Consider the following 16,531-nt stretch of genomic DNA (forward strand, 5'->3'; position numbering starts at 1 on the left):
GGTGTAACCAGGTCTCTGTGCATAGTTTGTAAAACAGCATCCCAGCAGCTGCATAGATGTGCATCAAAAGCAAGAAAACAGTGACGATCGCTTCATTTTTCACCTGTGTTTCACCTGCACAACTTTAAGGGGCAACATAATCCACTACATCTCTAGCACCACAACTCTGCAAGTTCCAAAAGAAATGCACTGCATCCTTGACCTATTTTGTCTAGACTACTTCATAAATGACATAAGAAAAGCAAGAACATGAAAGTAAGTCTGTCCTCTCTCAGACAAGTGCCTGGCTCTGGTTTCTAAAGGAGAAAAATAGGCGTATTGTCCCAAAGAGCTATCCAGAGTGGTGATCAGGGCGCCGTGACCTTGCTGGTGTGGCAGGGGCTGGATGTGGTTTGGGAGGGTCATCCATTTTGTTAATGGTCCTGTCAAGTGACACCTGTGCTTGCCTCTCCCCTGTCTGGAGTGCTAATGAAGCGCGAGAGTGGAGGAGTCTGGGAGTCGGGGTCAATAGCCACCTTGGAGACCGCAGCCACGGCGCTCTGCGCCACCTACGCCCTGTCAGCCAAATAGAGTGGAGCCACAGATACATTATCAGGGCTGAAGCACTAATGGCAGTGGTGTGGCTTTAAGATAGACCGAGTCCTTCCCTTTAAATTAGCATCCAGCAGCTCTGAGTGGAGAATGCTGACTTCAGTAAACCACGGGGCAGCAGCCAAACAGCACAGAAAATGGCTCTTCGCATCAGGACAGTGGCCTCCATGTTTGCGGTTCCTGCAAGAGAGCCGGCTCTCCTCAGGGGAGGTGTCAGCACATTGATGAATATTTCTCTATTAACCGCCTCCCATTGTCAGCTCTGGCCTTTGTGTTTCAGGCCAATCCGTCAGAGCGTGAGGAGCTCCCAGGTCGACGTCTCCCTCAGGTCATTATTGAAGTCCCAGTGACCCGGCACAGCCGTCCTCTTTGCTGAGGTGGCTGCTTCCAGGCCTCACAAGCAAGAATCAGCAATTAAGCGCAGCACCCGCAACAACAAAAGCAATGCGGGCATCGAAGAGTAGGTGGGATGAAAGTCTTCAGAGACTCGCTAACAGGGCTAATGTGACCCAGCGTGGCCTCTTTAGGACGGCCCTGTCAACTGATATGAGCCATGAAATATTACACACAGCCACATATAGCGCGGCTGTGAGAGCCAGTATGATAGATGGGCTTAGATAAGTGCAGTGCTGCAGTCTGGCGAGATTTACTGTGTCCTCTGATGCTTGAGACAAAAAGATACTTCATGGTGCTATATATAGAATAGAAAAGAGGAAAAAAAACAAGTTGAAATGCAATCATGTATCATTTATTTAACAAAATAAGACTTTCTCCTATTGGTGGGATAGCACAGCCATCATTGATTTTTTTTTCTTTGTATATTGTTTGTTGTTGTTTTTTAATCTCTGCACCATTTGTTTGGGAGACTGTAGCTTGCTGACCCCATGTAAGCTTGAAAAAATATTACATCTTTGCATATGTACAAATAAAAATAATGGCATTGTTCAAGATAATTCTCAAAGACATGCAATTCTCCAGAGTCTGAATAACGCAGTGAAGGATGAGGAAAAAACAAAACAAAACAGCAGTAAGGAAAGAAAATTTAAAAAGAGGTTCTCAGAATAAAACCTCACAATCCATCTTCATTATGGTGCAACTTTTTTTTTGTGTGTATGATAGGCATAATGGTAGTATACTTAAATCATTCCTTTTCAGTTAGAATTCATTTGGACAGCAAAACTTCCAACCCCCAGGAGTTGAATACCAAGCGCTTGAGTGAAAAATAAATACAGACTTTTTAAGATCTAGGAGAGATATTGAGAAAAACAAAAGAAATCAAGACAAGTTTATCATTTTTAAGCTCTGCTTCCCACCCGTCTTGGATCACCAAAGTCTGTTCTTTCTCTGCTGCTGCAGTTGATCCATCAGTCTTTTGCCTTTGGAGCACCAGTCGCAATCCTGAGGCTAACAGGTGGTGTTCCTGGCAGGCAGGCCAACAGGCACGATGCCCTGTACTGGTGATGACCCCAATCTTGACTATCCATCTTCAGGGCTGCTCTGGAGAATCCCAAGCTGGTGCCTGCAGTCTGTGGGCATCAACGCAGTTTTGGATGTCACTGGTATCCAAGGGCTGAGGCTGAGCCCAGTCTCTGACTGTAGAGGGCATAGGGGGAGTAGTAGGCTGAGGAGGAGGGCAGGGATGGCATGGGAAGTCCTGGGGCTCCTTGCAAGTGGGATTTGCTGTAGGGGTGGTAGCGTGCCAGACCCAAGCCAGGAGAGCCACGGAGGGAGAAGGAACTGGGCAGGGTACCCGGGCTGCTGGGTGGGGGCAAGTGGAGATGGCAGGAAGCTGTCGATGAAACCGATGATGGATAGGCAGACAACAACTTAGTGTCCACCATACCAGGCAGGGCTGTGTGGGTACGCAAGTGGGCCAGCAGCTCCTCTGATGTTGCAAAACGCTTGTCACAGGGACCCCCAACAGACACCCAGTTACAGGCATGAGGCTGCGGTTCATTAGGGAGCATGAAACCATACGTGTAAAGGGGGTGGGAAAGAGAGGGGGTCGTGCTAGAGGACAAGGAGCTAGAGTGTAGAGAGTGAAGGTGATGTGAGGGGTAAACCAGGGGAAAACCAGACTTGAGGCTCGAAGGGTCATGGACGCAGGTGGAGCAGTTACTGCTTCCTAGGTGGGGTGCATTGGGGTAACTCAGACAGTAAGGGTCCCGACATAAACTCTGCATCAGAGATGGGGGTGAGGCTCCAGTGAGTGGGCTGGAGCTGGGGTGCTTCCCTGAAAGTCCTAAACCCAAACTAGATTTGGTAGGGTCCAAGCCAGGGACAAACTGGGACGGGTAGCCGGCATAAGCCCCGACAATGGAGCCATGGTAGCCCATAGAAGCAGGGGGTAGGGGGAAGACAGAGTGTCCTGGTTTAAATGGGGAGACTGGGGCGATGTGCCCTGAGCCCAGACTGGACTGTGAGGAGGCCTGCGGGTCAGCCTTGCTCTCTGGCCGTGGGCTGCTTGCAGAGCTGGCGTTGCTGGAGTTGGCGCTGGCCCGTACGTGGCTGGAGTTGGCTAACTGTGCACCATCCATGCCTGACTTAGCTGCATCGGAGTCTTTTTTACCAGCGTTGTTGCTATTACTGTCCGAGCTGGCTGGCTCTGAGCTCCCAGGTTTGCTGTCCACGTGTGGAGCCTGCGAGTGTGGTGGGGGCTGTATGGAAGGGGAATGACTTTGTCTGTGGGGCTGGCTCTGACTGTGCAGGGGAGGAGAACTAGAGCCGGGTGACCGTGAATGGGGAGGGAAAGATGGACATGAACCACCACCGGAGCTTCCATTTGGCACCCTGAAAGACGCTTTATCTGAAGGCCCCTTCGTCACCAGAACATCCTTACGGCAGTCGCCTGATGACTTGGAGTAAGGCTTGAAGCTGGATTTGTCCTCCAGGGACTGGTGCTGTTCTCCGGACTTGGATGACCGGCTGGAGGGCTCCTTGTCTCCCAGACTACTGGAGGAGAGGGAGGCCAACTTGGAGGAAGAGGGGGGGTCTGGTTTACCAATTTGAGAGCAGGTCTGTGCCAGCAGGGCCAAAGGACTCTTCTTGGCATCCAGCTGAGGAAAAACAAAAACAAAAGCAATAGATAAAAGATTTTTTTTAAAGCAAATCAAACATTACACCATAAAACCCATACAGATAAAAAAAATTAATTCCGAGATATTATATTCTAATTTTTCAACAGTGAAATGAATAAAAGACGTCAGAGGGTGAAAGTTGAAGCAAAGTTTAGGTAAAAACGAAGAAAAGAAAATGAAAAACATCGTAAACATTCCATAAATACAAACGGAACGATTAACAACGTGGTGTTAAAGTGGCGATTTTTTTTAAAAAGTCTATAAGTTGCAGTCATTTTGTATTTATAAACTCTGGTGTTTTGCATTTTGCCCCCAAAAAACTGCCGTGCGTAAAATGGCGCAGACGGGATTTTCGTCGGATAACATTCCAGCCCTCCTACACTCGTGGATTTAAGAAGAAATAATTCAAATTAAGAAGAATAAGAAAAAGACAAAGAGAAAAACGACATCTGGTGCCGCAGACATATCTTAATTTTTTTTTTCTTATCCACTTACTTCAATACTGGCAGGCGCGGATGTGAGAGGCTGGAGGTACTCCGGGTGCAGCAAGTGGCCGCTGTGCGCCGTCAACATCTTTACGATCCGGATAGGAAGCCTTTTAGCCTGGCGCGAAGGATCCGAGGGAGAAAGACAAGGAGTGGGTGTGGGAACGGACGGTCTCTCCGCTCCTGTCCGGTGTGGATCGTCGGCGGCGCTGCGTTCCGGGGACTGGCTGCGTAAAAGCGGTTCAGGTCCACCGGGGAGATCTCTCATCTGGATCGGGGCGCAAAGAGGGACGGAGGCATGTAACGGGTGGCCGCGGGGTTCACTTTCATTTAGAAGCACATTTCATGGTGATGAACTTTAAAAAAAAAAAAAAGAGAGAGAGTGCAGTAATCCACAGGGCAGTGCGTTGTGCGCGTCCTTCGTGTCGGACCAAAGCTGGCTCTACAGAGGAACAAATCGCCCAAATGTCATCCTTTATGGGGCTCTTTTAATATTACCCGTCAGTTATTCCTAAATATTCCTTATCCAGTGTTGGAGAAGATGGAAACAAAAACACCACAAGTAGTCACTGCTCTTCAAAATAACGGGTAAGTTGAAGGAATATCCCCGCAACGGACAGAGTGTGCGACAGTCCTCCCGTGTGAGTGTTTCTCTCCCACTGCAGCAGCCTCACAATACCTCACTTCTTCCACATACTAAAGACGGGAAGGGAGGGATTTCAAAGCAAGGAGCCGCCGTCCAATCATAAGTGCCCGCATTTACAAGCAGGGGCGGAGCGAGGATGGGGTGGAGTGGGGTGAGGGAGGCGAGGGGCGTTTGTCTCCCTGCCTCACCCTCTTACCCAGGGCTGTAATGTAGGTGGAAATCTGTGTCAGTGACCTCCATAAGCCCAGTGCAAACTACACATAAAGTAGCAGTAAAATATTTGCACCACAGATCTGAGAGCAGTTTAAGCAACAGGAACTTTATCCACAGTGCTTCCACACGCAAACGTCTCCCGACTGCTGGGAACTAACTGCGTGTGTAGTTTTCTGTTGAATGTACCCAACGCCATTCATGGAAATAAGGTACGTGTAATTCAAAATAATAATAACCTACTGTCTATGGGCATTTCTGGCATGTTAATAGCTTTATTGCATTATCACAGCCCCGCTGCCATCTCTGCTGGACATAACTCAATTTTTCCAGCTTAGAGCAAATTCACATGATTCAAGTTTTATGTATTTTGCTGTGACAGCACATGATATCTTTCCATCTTGTTTTGTGCATTCACGTCCCCGCCCTCTCAAAACACTGGCATGTTAAGAGTTGAATGACAGTTGCTATTGTAATTATGAGAAATGGTACTTTGAGAACTCTTCTCCAACTCATACATGCTTATAAAATAAAACTGCAAAAGAGTCCCTCCTTGGCTGCCAAATTAGTAAGCCAGTAATTGAATTTCATTTTCTATAAAGAACAAGCTGTGCTTTATGGGGATTTCCATCCCGGTTTAAACGCCACCTCCTACCAATCAGATGGCTTGGCTCTAACTCCCCCATCCATAATCCAACATATTACAACACTGTAACAGTCAGCATGTTTAAAGTAGTTTCATGGGTCACTGATTACTGGCTAAAGAGAAATCAGAACAGCCCTTTCTTCTGAGGTTAAATAGGTAAAACTGTTTGACATTTCACAGCACAAGCCGGCCTTATCAAGAGGCACTGCCATCAGCCTAGCGCCTTGATTCTAATGGCCGCTGCCATTTATCTGCAGCTGAGTGGAAAGTCAGTGTGAGGAGGATGAAGTCACTTCAGCCTCATTCAACAGCATCACTGTTTGACCTGTCATCATTAGGCTTAGTCATCATTCATCACCCACACGCTGCCACTCACGCTCCAATGACCCAAAGAGATCCAAGAATATGTGAACGTGCATGCCGCCAGGCTAAGTGCGGTGGTACAGTCTCCTGTCTGTTTGTTTAAACCTGTCTGTCGCCACCTCGGGTCGAGACACATAAACAGGTGACGCACTCGCTGCGATATGCAAAGGTAACGCTGAGAGCTTACGATTTTTTTCTTTCTTTCTTTCTTTCTTTTTTCTTTTTACAACGTAGACAGCCGGTTAAGTCGTGTGTCTTATTGTTTACCACACAGTCATCCACTTGTTAAAAGGGTGAGTGGGTAAGTCGTAGGTGGGGTTGGATAAGGAAGGGGCGTCCAAAAGGAGACCGAGGAGGAGGGCACTGGGAAAAGCCAGACAAAGGCAGCGAGAGAATGAAACAAGGGAGGGCTCAAACAACAGGGAGCAACTCCTTTCATGTGTCCCCTTGATGTAGGCTGGTAACAGCTGTTTTGGCGTGTCGATGACTGATGGCTGTTTCCTGTTGTGGATATTTTAAGGCGACAGCTTTTCTGTTAAAGAGTTTTCTCAGCATGCCCAGGTCCTGCTGGCCCTTGAGGCATTTCCATGCCTTTTCCATGGTTGTATCAAAGCCTTGGGTTTGGCTGGAACAGCAGCCAAACAAACCACCCCCTGCTCCCCAGGATGGGGGCCGATAGGGGCTGAGGAGGAGCGGACCCCACATGCCCCTGTGATCCTGTGATTTATAAAGCCGCTGAGGCCTGTAATGGACGCTATAGCTCTGTGGTGGGGTCTAATTCATTCCTGTGTTGAAAAGCTGCCTTTGCTTGACTCCAGAGTAAATATATAATGCTGACATTAGGCAGCTGAATTCTTCAAACCTGGCTCAAGCAAATCCTCATCTGCTCGTTTGTCTTTGCTCCATGTTTGGAATTGCTGAGGAGTTTTGTGGCGCACGCGGGGATTAGCCTCGTGTAGACGCTGTGTGATCGTTTAATGAGGAGATGACATTGATGTGCACTCATTTGAGTCTTTTTTGTTTCCCCAACACTTCTACATGTTGTCACTGGTGTCAGCCAGAATTTGACAAGATCTGGCTGGGTCCCTCAGCAAACATTTTCTACCCTTACAAAGATCTTGACATTAAATTTCCAATGTCTGAACATTTATTTCATAGTCAAAATTGTGAAGGTTTTAGGGTCCAAGATGTTGCCTTATTATATCCATGAAGCACATTCAAGTATTTTTTGTTCTTTCTCGCAACAAAGAGTTTTTGTATATTAGTCTGTTTTATTTTTTTATTTATTTTATTAGACTGGAACAAAACAAACCTAGGTGGAAAAAAAAGATAATCTAGAAAATACGAGCAATAACATGCAAAATTTACATCCTAGCCATATAACTAATATAACTATATGGAAAAGGCAACTTCTGCATCTGCAAAGTGAAGCCAGTTCAGATTTGCTTTAAACCTGCGTTCTTGCTAATGGGCAGCAGGGTAGTCTGACTGCATGGACACAACTGTTGTGTATTTAAGAATCGCTAAACATGCCATGTCCAGAGGACTGACCAGGCTCGATCCATGAAATCAGTCGATTTGATTCCTTATCTGTTCTTGTCGATTGTTTTTGGGTTCTCATTGGCTCCGTTTTGAGAGTCACCACCATCGCAAAACAGCAATAAAAAAAGCAATTTGTTGTACTACTCGTTACATTACTTTCATGTTACTCTGTAAAAAGCTGAAACACACTGTCTCATAATCACTATTTTACAATATAAACAACCCCACACACCAACACAAATCCCTAACGAGGACACACGTCTCTAAGATCTTTCTCTTAACAGCGATCGCTGCAGTGATTCTGCTTTAGAAGCATAAACAAATAGAAAGGGAGGCTGCAGCCTGACTGCTCATCTGCTTGTTACCTGTTGAAGTTCAGGGTCTGGCTGCATTCACTCAGCTTTCACCCTGGGTTCTTGGCTAGCTAAGCGTTAGCATGCATAAATGTGCATATTCGCGCTCTAGACTGCATCGCTCTTTTCCTCCTCTAAAATCAGCTGATTGTAGCGTGATTGCATGAACCGATAACCGGGATCGACAGGCAGGCGGACTCACAGTTTCAAGGAATCGGACTACTGGGAGCCAGTTTTCTATGAGAACCAGTTCTCGGTTCCCATTTCTAATTGCTAGTGGTACATGAATGGCTCTACCTTGATAAGAAACAAAACAAACAAACACGCTTTTGCAACTTTCCCACTGGAGCGCTTTAACTCAGAAATGTCGTCACTCCCGAGTTCTGAGATCTGACTTGTGAGTCATGTGGAACGTGGTATTACCACACACATTGCTAACATGCTTAGATTGTAATTAAAGTTCACAGTCACATACACAAAGAGGCTCACCATTTATAGATACATATAAACAAACTGCATGACCATGTTTAAAAAATGGTGTCCCATAATAAACCCCTAATTACTGAGCATGGAGCTGGCAACGTGTGGCTGCTGATAACAACAGTTTAACTGTCAGATACACCACCAATTTAATGGTCAAATGGAAAAATGTGGACACGTGCATTTGCTCTTTTCATAGCATAATATGATTCATATTTCCTGGTTTGTAAGACTAGAACACCGTAGGATGTGGAAACAACGTCCCCTCTGGCTGCCCGCCTCACAACCGTTGCAGTTTTTGGCGTCGGACCGCGACCGTTTTTGGCCTCGGCCATAACGTCGGCGTCTGAAAGATATGTGCCGAGACTGTACAAAGAGGAGAGAGAAATGATAAAAGCGCCAAAGAGGCAGAGGAGGGAAAACGAGTGTAAATAACTCCTATTTAATTATCTGTGACTGACTTATGGGGTGTGTGGAATGGGAATAGAGGCCTGAGGCTGGGGCTCTGCTCAACCCCAAGTGTTTTCTCCAGCAGTAATAAAACCAAGGGGGAAAAAAAAGTGGATTAAGACAGTTTCATGGGGTGTAGCAGACATGGCATTTAGACCGAAACACTTAAAAAGAGCCTCGCAGGCAACATTCCAGCCAGGACAGAATGTTGAAACAAGGATTTCCTTGAGCTGAAAGGTCCACAAACAATATCTACACAGTGTACTTAATGTGTTCACACTTCCTCGTTTATCTTTCTGTGGGTGCCTCTCCCTCTGTCTTTGACATACACACACTAATCCTTTCACAGTTGAATGTGCGTGCGCTCGAACGTGCAAATGTAACCCTGTGCGCGCAAACATAAACAGACAGTCCGCACTGTACACGATAACATCTTAACAGTGTGTGTTTTTATAGTGCCCGTACAGTGCCATCTATCTGTCTGCCAACATAGAGAAGCAGTGTGTGTGTCAGAGTCAAAGCTGTGGTTGACAACCTTATCTCTCCGGTTTAGGAGGGAGATTGTCTCTCTTGTCAGCTCATCACGTCTCGCGAGCTAACGCTCTTATCCACTCTGCCTACCTGTCGTCTATCTGTCTGCATTATAATCACGCCGGGATAATAGGCTTCCCCCCGCGTGTGCAGATTGGCGCTTTTATTTCCGAGTCCCGCTCCATGCGGGGTTCCACCTCGTCGTGCTTGCTCCACCTGAAGCACATTCACAGGAAGGCCGCGCGGGGCCGCGCGACGCCCACGACCTCGAGTCGTCACTGCACGCTCGGAAAACAAAAGCAGCTATTGTCCTCCACACGCAGAAGTTATCAAGAGCACGAGGAGGAGGAGGGAAGGAAGGGCCTGCACTGCCAGACAGGGTCTGCCTCAAATCAGATCATCCTGCATTGTTGTGTGAAATTTCAGATGACATCAAAAGATGTTTTTCTTTTCTGCTGGTCTGATGAAGGAGGGTGATGGGGGGGTCATTTTGATGGAAGCACAATCAAGGTATTCACAAGTTGGAGCCGTGACAGGTCTGGTAAAAGGAACAACAACAGGCCGGGCAAAGAAAATCTCCCTAACACATTCCTCACGCTTGTTTAAGTCACTGGTGCTTCCTCTGCTCATGGTCAGAGTCACCGCCTCTGCGTCTTCATCATCCAGTCTTTGTTGAGAGGGAGCATGCTTTCTTGAAGAAAAGCTCCGGCGTTTTATGACAGAATCGAAACCAGAGCAGAGTTTCACAGAAAGAATCTCAAGCTGAGTTTCCAAAAAAAGAAGAAAGAAACGCTGCTCAATCTAGCAGCTCGTTTATTTGAGAAAGTGACTCATTGACATTTGTGACCTGATGAACAGCAAAAGTTACAGCAGTACATGTCAGTCATCGCAACCTCCTCTGGGGCCAAGTCACGTCAGCTGCCAACGGCTTTGATGTGACAAGTGATGGTATCGCTCAATTAAAAGCCTATCAGTGTGAACAGTAAGTAAATCAACACCTTTCGAGCTTGGCACATCAAACAAGTCATTAAAGCAGCCCGCCCATGCCATTAATCTTTCTGCGAGATCTCGCCAAACCAGGGTCACTGCGGGAGCAGGAAAACTTGCAGTGTAAAGAGTGTTAAGTGCAGTCATTATGACAAAGTCAATTCTCAAGACTGATTTTAGGCTCACTAAAAAGAAAACTATCCTGCTTCAACCCAGTCTGACAGCAAAATGCGTCAGAGAAAGGTTGCTCAAACAAGTGTTCAACTCATTTTGTTGCCAGTGTTTCCTAAAACTGCAGTAATGGTGCCTTAAAAGCTGACTGAAAACTAAGATATCATAAAACGTTACCCCAGATCTAGTGGCAATAACATGACCTGAAAACTGATGCTAATAAAACCTAAAAATAAAAAGTAAATAAACACAAATATACAATACAAGTCAAATCCCAGAGGCCTGGGTAAGAGTCCTGAATTCTAATATGGACACCACCACCTCCTAATTTATGACATTTTGTGAAATCTAAAAGTACAAAGGCGAGAAAAACAAACAGCCAAACCAGCAAAGACATGTTGTAATTATAGAGCGTCTATTGAAAGCAATATTTTGCACTGTGGAGCAATATAGCCTTCTGCACATTTTGCTGCAAGACCTGGTTGCCTGCTTTATTGAGTTTAACTACATGTGGTCGGACACAAGTTGGGATTTACTTTTATTAATTCTCCATAAAGCATAAAACTGTAGTTTGAGAACAGGCAGTAATGGAAAACACATTCCAGACATAGACCTGGTGTGGTCAAAAATATTTTTCTCGGTTGGGTCCTTGTAGTGACAAAGCACCGCGCTTGTCCCCAGCAGTATTTCACCGGCTAGGATGAATACATGAAAGTGAAGCACTGCCATATATCAACCTCCACCGCCCCCTCCTCCTTCCCCAAAGTGCTGTATGTGAGCTGTGCAAAGTCACACACAGCCGTTTGTTATGCGACTGTGCATTCTCATTTTCGAGCTCTGCGTTGAGGGCTACGGGCCAAGCTGACACTTATGAAATATTTCCCTTGCTGACCTTAGCTACTGCCTCAGCTGGGGAGATTAATCCTCTGTCGGCAGACACTGGGAACACACTGCAACTGCAGCACACACACACACACTGACGGCATCTCGGTGACTAGGAAACACAGCAGTTGCAACAGCAGAGGCACACAACTCTGTTCTTGGTAGTAATAATTACAGCTTCTGTTGATTTATTTCAGCTACACTTGATAGCGTGCCAGTTGCAAGGGAGGTGTAAAGAGAGTTAGCTGGAATGCAATACAGGTTCTGAACCACAGTTATACAGCAAATATTGCACAAGCCTCTAAATAAGCAAGATGCAGGCAGTGCAAGGATATAGAATCAACAAAGAGTTTTTACTCTAGAAGCACTCCTATGTGATTTCATTTTCAGGGTATTTCTAATATGGTCGCCACAAAGCAAAACTCAGAGTGAAGGCAAGTAAGGGAAAACTGCTGGCTTCTAGTCAAGAGGCCAAAATGGTGAAGAGCACGAATGACAGGGTTTTTTAAGGAGAAAGAAAATTAGGATAAATATAGAAGGGAAGCAAAGAAAGACTGTACATAAAGCTAGCTGTAGCTGCCATATGATTCAGTTCAATTCAGGTTTATTTTATTTATATAGCACCAAACCACAACAACAGTTAATTCAAGGTACTTTATATTGTGAGGTTAAGTTACTAAAAGAATACAAGAAAATTTCAATATTCATACATGCCCCCCAACACACACACATCGTGAGCTAGCACTTGGTGACAGTAGGAAGGAACCAGGCTCAGAGAGGGGCGGGGCCATCTGCCACGACCAATTGGAGGTGAGGCCAAAGACACTGTGGAAAAGCAATAGAGATTAATAATTTATAATGAGTTCTTTCCAAGTGAGGATTGGAAACTTGGTCTTTCTAAGTTGAGGAGGCGTTCCACAAAATTTTTTGACTTATTCAGGAATGCACCACAACGGAGGGTTCAGAGTGACCTCTGGTAAATGATCCTAAGAGGTCTTTAACATTAGATGGGGTCATCACCGCCATCAACATCACTTAAGCAAAGTGATGTCGTGGTTGCCATCTTGGTGTTTTAAAACCAGATTATGCTAAATTGTGTTAAAACCGTATGTGTGTTGCCAACAGGGTAGTTTTTTCAACATGCTAATATCCACAGATTGGCAAATAGCTAATATAGGTCCACATTGGTCAGACTGTAGTAATGAAAAACCCGGAAACCTAAACCTAAAATACAAGCAATTATTTATGATGTTTAAGTTATGATGACCTTTCTTTGCTTCCATATTTCAACACTCTCACCCTGAGGCAGAGCAGCACTGTGGACTCCATCCACAGAACCTTTTTCTTCCCCCTGAAGGTTGACCAAGTCTCTGTCCAGCCCTGTCTTCTCTTAATGTGTAGCAGCAGATGACTTGGCTGAGTTTGGTCTTTTGTAAAAGGTTATTTGGTTGACAGGAGAGAGAGCAAGCTGCTCTTGCAGTTCCTGCCAGAAGGTTGCACTACCGGTGTATCGTAAATTACTCAAGACAGTGAACAAGAACAGTGGGGGTGGAGAGCAGAGGGGGCAAATGGCAGAGGAAGGAAAGGGGGTGAAAGAGTAAGTGCAATTTTCTTTTTGGTCCACGGTGATGAATGAGTCTCTGAGCAAGGCAGAAAATACATCATATCACCTTTAATTGGTACACATTTCTGCAGCCGTAACTCAGTGTTTAAAAATAGACAGTGGAGAGTGAAATACGACATCATATATTCCACCCAGTGACACTTTTACAAGCCCTCCTTGCAGTATAAAGGCATTGATTGCTATTTCAAAGCTCCACGTTAGAGTCAGTGAGTGCTGAGTATCTCCAGCTGCCAGTGACTTTAACGCATGAAGACCAAAATGTTTTGTGGTTTTCACATAAGCTTTTTTAATATGGAAAAACTGCCACGAGTCTTTACAAAACATTTCAATCACGAAAGATAAGTGTTTAAGAAGGATTAGGTGTTTTTCTATCCACTACGGGTGGTCATAATGTTGAAAAACAGTGACAAGTTGGGGGGAAAGGAAAAAAGGAAAATTCACAGCTCTCAAAGTGGCTGCTAAAATGATGTATTTAAAATCTATTTAGCAGTCGGATGACATTTTATTGGAGTTGTTAGTTAGCTTGATAGTAAAGATGTTTTTCCTGTCATGACTCCAGTGGGTGGTGGTGGGCTGACAGTGCTGGAAGGCTCATGTTTTATAATAAAAGGTAACATAGGCTGTTACAGAGACGTTACAAGAGCGTGTATAAGAAAGACTGTAAGAGATAGATGTAGCCACTGTGATGTGTCCTAAAGTTAGCATTCTGTCTGCTAGCATGTTGAGATTTTGGAGCCAGTGACCGCATTTGGACAAGAAGGTGCTAATTCATTTAACCCTAGCAAGTTTGAGTAGCTAGCTTCATCAATAAACTCTGAAAATGTGACATACAGACACAGCTGCTCGCTAACTAAAGCTGACTCATAAAACTACAATTGAACAAAACTATCTCATAAACATCTGCATCACACAGAAGGTCATATTAGCAGTAAGATAAATCCATGACATTGTTTCAAAAGGCGCCAACACCACAAATACAAGAAGGAAACCGACTTTAGTTTTTAGACAATAGATGGTATAAAACATGGACGTTACATGTAGGTCAGAGAAATTGAGCCAATGCAGAGGTGCCTTAAACTTGCTTTCTATCTGAAGGACACCAGATGGTAACGGGTGTGGACTTCCAGTCCTGTAGAAGTGTCTCAAAAACAACTTTCTGACTTGGCCATTGTAAACACATTTTATTGTCTCAGTCACTTATTTGAATCATTTTGTATAAAAAATTAAGTCTCATCTCCAGGATTCAAACCAGGACTTCATAAATCAATGGGTGGAGTCAGAGGAGATTGGTACATCTGTCTGTCACAGCAGTCACACCCATATCTTTAGGCCATAATGGTATCAGATGGGTGAGTCATTAGAAATTCCACCCACTGTAATTGTTGTCTTGCAATTCTTGTAATTTTCTGTTGATGGGCTCCTTCTTCGTGAAGGAGCCTAAGGAGCCTATCAACAGAAACCAAAGCTGTTCTTGTACCGAGCATGTTTTTAATTGCTGTAAAGTGCAGCATTTTAAAAGTGGTGATTTCCTTAATTCTCAAGCCAGACTCTGGTGTCCTTTAGAGGAAGTGACGTTTTTGGGATTTCTGCACTGGCATCATCTATTTAGACCATCACAAAAACACTACTGTAGCTTCTGTTTTGGAAAAGTGAGGCCAGCATGAAAACAACGTAAAACTGCAGTCAATCTGAAGACCACTAAATAATTTCCTATAGAGGTCTAGTGCATTCTGACTTAACCTCAGTAGACAGTTTGTTGATGAATTTATGGCCTTGGTCATTTGTTTTTGGTTATATTTAATAAAAACTTAAGTTTGCTTTGTAAAGATTAATCATATTATATTTGAATGGAGTGTTTTCAATGGTGTGCATGTGATTGACAAGCCATTAGCCAATGAGCAAAGGGTTCACAGCCAATCTGATGGCAGAAATGTTCATCTAAAGCCTTTAAAATAGGATGTCATCAACTGATGGATAATGTCATGGTCTCTAAGTCCACATTTTGTGCTGTTTGTCGTTTAGCACTGGAGGTTGCTGCTTGATGAAAGTAATGTCACTAGCATCCATTTGTATAAATTCATGAGTATAAATTGTCAGTCTGCAATCATGCTCAAAAAGACAATGCTAGCATGCTTAAAATGTAGCTGTTAGCATGCCAACAATTTCTAATTAAGTACACTAATTTTGATTTGTTGTTCAAATTCATCCTAAAGAAGACATGAATGGACCAAATGTAAGGACAGTCCATGCAGCATATGTTGAGAAATATGCAAAAGGGCAAATTAGGCAAGCAACGAAGTCAGTCATCCTCTGGAGACCATGCACATCAATATAATTCAGTTTAACAAGATCAGACCTTTCACTCTAGACACATATATTCAAGTTCAATAATATACAGAGCAGCATGGTGTGGATTATTATCTGCTGCGTCAATGCTATTGGAACCAAGAGCAAAAGAAATAAAGAAAGAGAGCCACTTATCTACTTCAGGAGTGCAAGAGAACAGGGTAGAGACATGGTTAGAGGGAGAGACTGCTGACTGGACTTATGGCTTTGGCAAATTTCAAGTTCTTCTCAGTGAGCAGTTCCCAGCTGTAAATTTACTGTGTTTGTTCGAGCTGCTATTAAAACCAAATCCATGGCCAAATCCAAGGTCATTTATTTCAGCAGGCCAGCAGGGAGGAATTTTCCCCCCTGACAAACCGCCTATCCATCAATAACGGAGAAAATGGCAGGCAGGAGAAAATTAAAGTGCATACATGTATATTTTATCATCGTGTCCTTGCCTGTGATTTATGGTTATGCTTCCATGAAAGTAATGTAGTGTAATTTTACATGATAACATACAAACTGAGCGAAACAGGAGGCAGAGGCAAACACTACGGGAAACTTAAAGGTTTTCATGAAAGTTACGGTCACGTGAATCCGACCTATCTTACATTCCAAGGTGAATTTGTTACCTCGCACCACCATGTATGTATTTTTGTTTACAGTATGTAAACTGTATAGATGTTTGCATATGAGCACAACATTTAATGAAAAGTAATTTGACTTTGAGCAACTCATTTTCATCAGTAATCATCACCTTATAAGGTACTTTATGAGAGTCTGTGCTCATTTTCAGTTGACCTCATCCTGTAACACAGATGTGAAAGTGTGAGCACACACCTGGAGAGCCGGCAGCGGCAATTTCATCACTGCTTATTACACAAAACATAATGAGAAACACAGACCTCTCCTCTCCACAATCTCTCTCTCTCTCTCTTACACACACACACACACACACACACACACACACACACACACACACGCAAAGATTTCTCTGGAAATAATTTAAGGTACTTTTTAAAAACGTTCTTTTATCCACCAGAGATAATGCTTTATAAACACATTATGTTTCTTATTTTGTTGCTGTGAGTTGGTGTGTTGTATCAGTGTATCTGTAGTGAGTGCCAAGAATCTGCCCTTGAACAGGAGCAGCCAAGGTTAAAGC

The 16,531-nt window shown here is 44.3% G+C and overlaps 1 protein-coding gene across 1 annotated transcript; it reads right to left on the bottom strand.

Annotated features, from left to right (window-relative positions):
• Positions 1–1,317: 1,317 nt before the first annotated feature.
• znf703 (zinc finger protein 703) lies at positions 1,318–4,831 on the bottom strand. The gene is made up of 2 exons (XM_086313389.1): positions 4,164–4,831; positions 1,318–3,647 (listed from the first exon to the last, which is right to left on the bottom strand). The coding sequence occupies exons 1-2, from the start codon at positions 4,419–4,421 to the stop codon at positions 2,145–2,147; spliced, it is 1,761 nt and encodes a 586-aa protein (XP_086169515.1). The 5' UTR covers positions 4,422–4,831; the 3' UTR covers positions 1,318–2,144.
• Positions 4,832–16,531: the final 11,700 nt, after the last annotated feature.

This window comes from Aulonocara sp. 'chitande type north' Nkhata Bay, linkage group LG12 (assembly GCF_057382095.1).
Source record: "Aulonocara sp. 'chitande type north' Nkhata Bay isolate Kocher_YH1m ecotype deep benthic linkage group LG12, A_spYH_male_GT1.1, whole genome shotgun sequence".
Classification (NCBI taxonomy): Eukaryota; Metazoa; Chordata; class Actinopteri; order Cichliformes; family Cichlidae; genus Aulonocara; species Aulonocara sp. 'chitande type north' Nkhata Bay.

Bases quoted from the DNA above. Each gene is read 5' to 3' on its own strand.
- znf703 (XM_086313389.1), bottom strand. From the start codon at position 4,421: ATGAGAGATCTCCCCGGTGGACCTGAACCGCTTTTACGCAGCCAGTCC. The intron at 3,648-4,163 runs GTAAGTGGATAA...GTTTTTCCTCAG, and splicing joins CCGCGCCTGCCAGTATTGAA to CTGGATGCCAAGAAGAGTCC.